The sequence below is a fragment of the Lepidothrix coronata genome, unplaced genomic scaffold (genome assembly GCF_001604755.1).
Source record: "Lepidothrix coronata isolate B3197 unplaced genomic scaffold, Lepidothrix_coronata-1.0 Scaffold213, whole genome shotgun sequence".
Classification (NCBI taxonomy): domain Eukaryota; kingdom Metazoa; phylum Chordata; class Aves; order Passeriformes; family Pipridae; genus Lepidothrix; species Lepidothrix coronata.
The window spans coordinates 543,025-545,868 of NW_016690393.1; the positions used below are offsets into that span (position 1 = coordinate 543,025).

A 2,844-nucleotide genomic window follows, 5' to 3' on the forward strand; every position below is an offset into this window, starting at 1 on the left:
TAAATAATTCTAGTAAATAATTCTAGTAAATAATTCTAGTAAATAATTCGAGTAAATCAGTGGTTTACTAGAATAGGATATATAAGCCAAGGTTTGTACATGCAGGTTTATATCTCTTTTGTGTTAAAAAGGAAAATGTACTCAGTGCAAATACCAGGGTTTGTCTGAGGAACTTCTGCTGTTACTTTTGAGAACACCACATGAAACGTTAAGGTTTTCCTCTGAAAAAAATGAGTCTGTGAAGCCTGTAAGGCTTCGTTTTTAAGATTAATTTCTCTTGCCTGTGTTAAACTTGGTGAAATGTGGTGCCTGTGTGGGATTCCTGCTGATCCTGTTGTGTCTCCATGCCCAGTTTGCTGGGGGAAGTGGCCCAGGCACCAGTCCCGGTCGGAGCGTGCCGCCCGTCGCCAGGTCCTCGCCGCAGCATTCCCTGTCCAACCCCTTGCCGGTGAGTGTTCCTGGGGACACAGCTGCTGGCCTGGCACTGCTGCTGGCCTGGCACTGCTGCTGGCCTGGCATTGCTTGGCTCGGTGGCTGTGCTTAAGACACAGGTAACACAAGGCTCTGAGCAGGGAGGTGGCTCGTGGTGAGTGATTTGGCTTGTTCTCCGTTTTCAGCCTGGCACTGGGCTCTGGGAGTGAAGCCGTGTCTAAGACCCTGGGACAGTGGCTGTTCCAGCTGTGTGTGACATGGATACCCGAGCTTAAAGCATGCAGGATGACTGTTTTTATTAGCTGTGTGCTTACAGAGGTCCCTGTCCTTAGTGAAAGGTGGCACTGACCTGTTAGTTATCCTGTATTCCATTGTAGCACATGAACTTCTCCATCCAGCTGGGAGAATGTCGTGTGTTTGTGCAGCTCTAGTCAGGGATATTCTGATCTTGATTGGACCCTTTGGGTATCCTGAACATGGTGCACACCATAATTTTTACTGGGAAGGTCTTTTACTTCTTACCATGTGCATGTGATTTGCAAGGGGCATCAGCCAAAGCTTGCAGAGGAATGTGTGTACATGCACAGCTGGTGCTATTGTTTGTTACATAATTCCATTTTGCTGTCACAGCATTTCTGCAAGATCTGGATGTGAAGAAGTAACCAGTATTTTTAAGCCATTTTAGCACAGAGCAGCCAAAGAAATCTGCTTCATTAGCAAAACAATATTCAAAGCTGAGCTCTAGTTTTGACCACTGCCTGGGCTCCCTCTTTAAAAATGTTCAGCTTCTGTTGAGTGTCACAAAAGTCTGGAGCATTGTGGGAAAGGCTGGAATTCCCAAAACCAAAGTCTTTAGGGATTACATTATTCTGCAGACCTCTACACAGTTCCTGAATGTACTGAACTAAACCCCAGCACTGAACACTCTGCTCAGAATTCCACGTGTGAGTGTTAGATTTCAGAAGCCTTGCATTGCTGCTTGAGGGGGGAGCTTCACACGTGCTTCTAGATCCTTTTTAATGTTTCTAAAAATTAAACTACAGCTTGTCAGTTGAATGGCCCTTCCTCCTGTCTTGTATTAATTCACTAATACATCTCTTTAAGAGAGGATAGTGAAAGAAATAGCATCTCTGAATGTTGCAGATGTGTGAGGGACTAGAGACAATTCTTTATTCCAGCAGATGAGATACCCCACAGGTGTTTGTAGTGGGAAAAGTGGATTCTTCCTTTGGTTTTCTTCTGCATTTGTGTGTGTTGAGTAGGTAGAAGTTTGAATGGAGTATTTCTGGTGAATATTGATGTTAGAGTTAGTTTCAGAGAGGCCAGTTTGTGTTCCTCCTTACACAGGTGCTCTTTGTGTTTCTTCTCTTCTTTACTCTTGCAGCTAAACCTGTGGTGTTTGCTTATTCATAACAATTCTGGGCCTTTGCAAGATCTGTCCTCTTCTTCCAAACTGAATGTCAGTGGTTTGAGCTGAGGCCCAAAAAATGGGGATGAGTGGAGAAGGTTGAGTATCTTACCCACTGCAGGTGTCAGTGTGGTCTAGGAAGGGAACAGAGTGTTGAAATGTCTTTCACATGAGACAAAGCTCCTCCAAACCCGAGTTAATCTGTACTGCACTGGAAATTTTCTGCAGTCAGAACTTGCAGAGGAATTGTAGTGGCTTCAGGACGTCACTTCTTGTCTTCAGATCTCTTGACTGCTTTGAATTGCCTCATTCCTCCTTTGATCAGAACAGTGATCTGCAGGTCTTGAGGCTCTTGTGATGCCACTCTCAGGCATGAGCTCTCTTTTGGGGAAGGAAGCACACTCTTGACACTGGTAATGTTAGCCAGGAAATATGCTTCAGGTTGCAATTTAGGCTATTAAGAAAAACTGAAGCCTGACCTGACTGTTTACTTCCCCTGAGGCATTTGCCTGGCCCAGAGTTAGGGCTTGGAAGGACTTGGATGATTATTACCCAGACTGCCAAGTTTTAGCAGCTATGGGCTGGCTTGGAAAGTCAGGACAGGGAGATGCTGAGTGCTGTAATCAGTGCAGCTCAGATGATTCTTGTTCTTATTAAACCCAGTTCCTGGATCACAGTTGGAAAACGAGTCTACTGCAGGAGAAAGGAGCTGACCCTTCAAAGATGTAACAGGTCTTTAAAAGATTTGGGGAATGCATTAGTACCTTGTTTACCTTGTAGGAGATGGGCCCCAGCTGTAATGACAGAAATGAGCTTGCCCTGATGTCTGGGTCCTAGACATGGTTAGGTTGCTGCCATTTAGCAGTTCTGACCCAGTTTACTTCCCCAGAATGACACTGTATGGTGACACTGGCTGTTTTAAAGTGAACCTTTCAAAACATCAGGTAGTCCAATTGTGAACGCATCGACTGAAAACCTCAGTGTAGATTTTTGGATCCTCAGCC

At 44.9% G+C, this 2,844-nt stretch overlaps 1 protein-coding gene across 3 annotated transcripts in view; it reads left to right on the top strand.

Annotated features, from left to right (window-relative positions):
• TLK2 (tousled like kinase 2) overlaps nt 1–2,844 on the top strand; it is a 42,736-nt gene that overhangs the window by 14,060 nt on the left and 25,832 nt on the right. For all 3 annotated transcript variants that reach the window (XM_017833333.1, XM_017833335.1, XM_017833334.1), the window contains one exon: nt 353–448. In XM_017833333.1, coding sequence (XP_017688822.1) covers nt 353–448 — 96 coding nt within the window. The remainder of the gene's footprint in view (nt 1–352; nt 449–2,844) is intronic.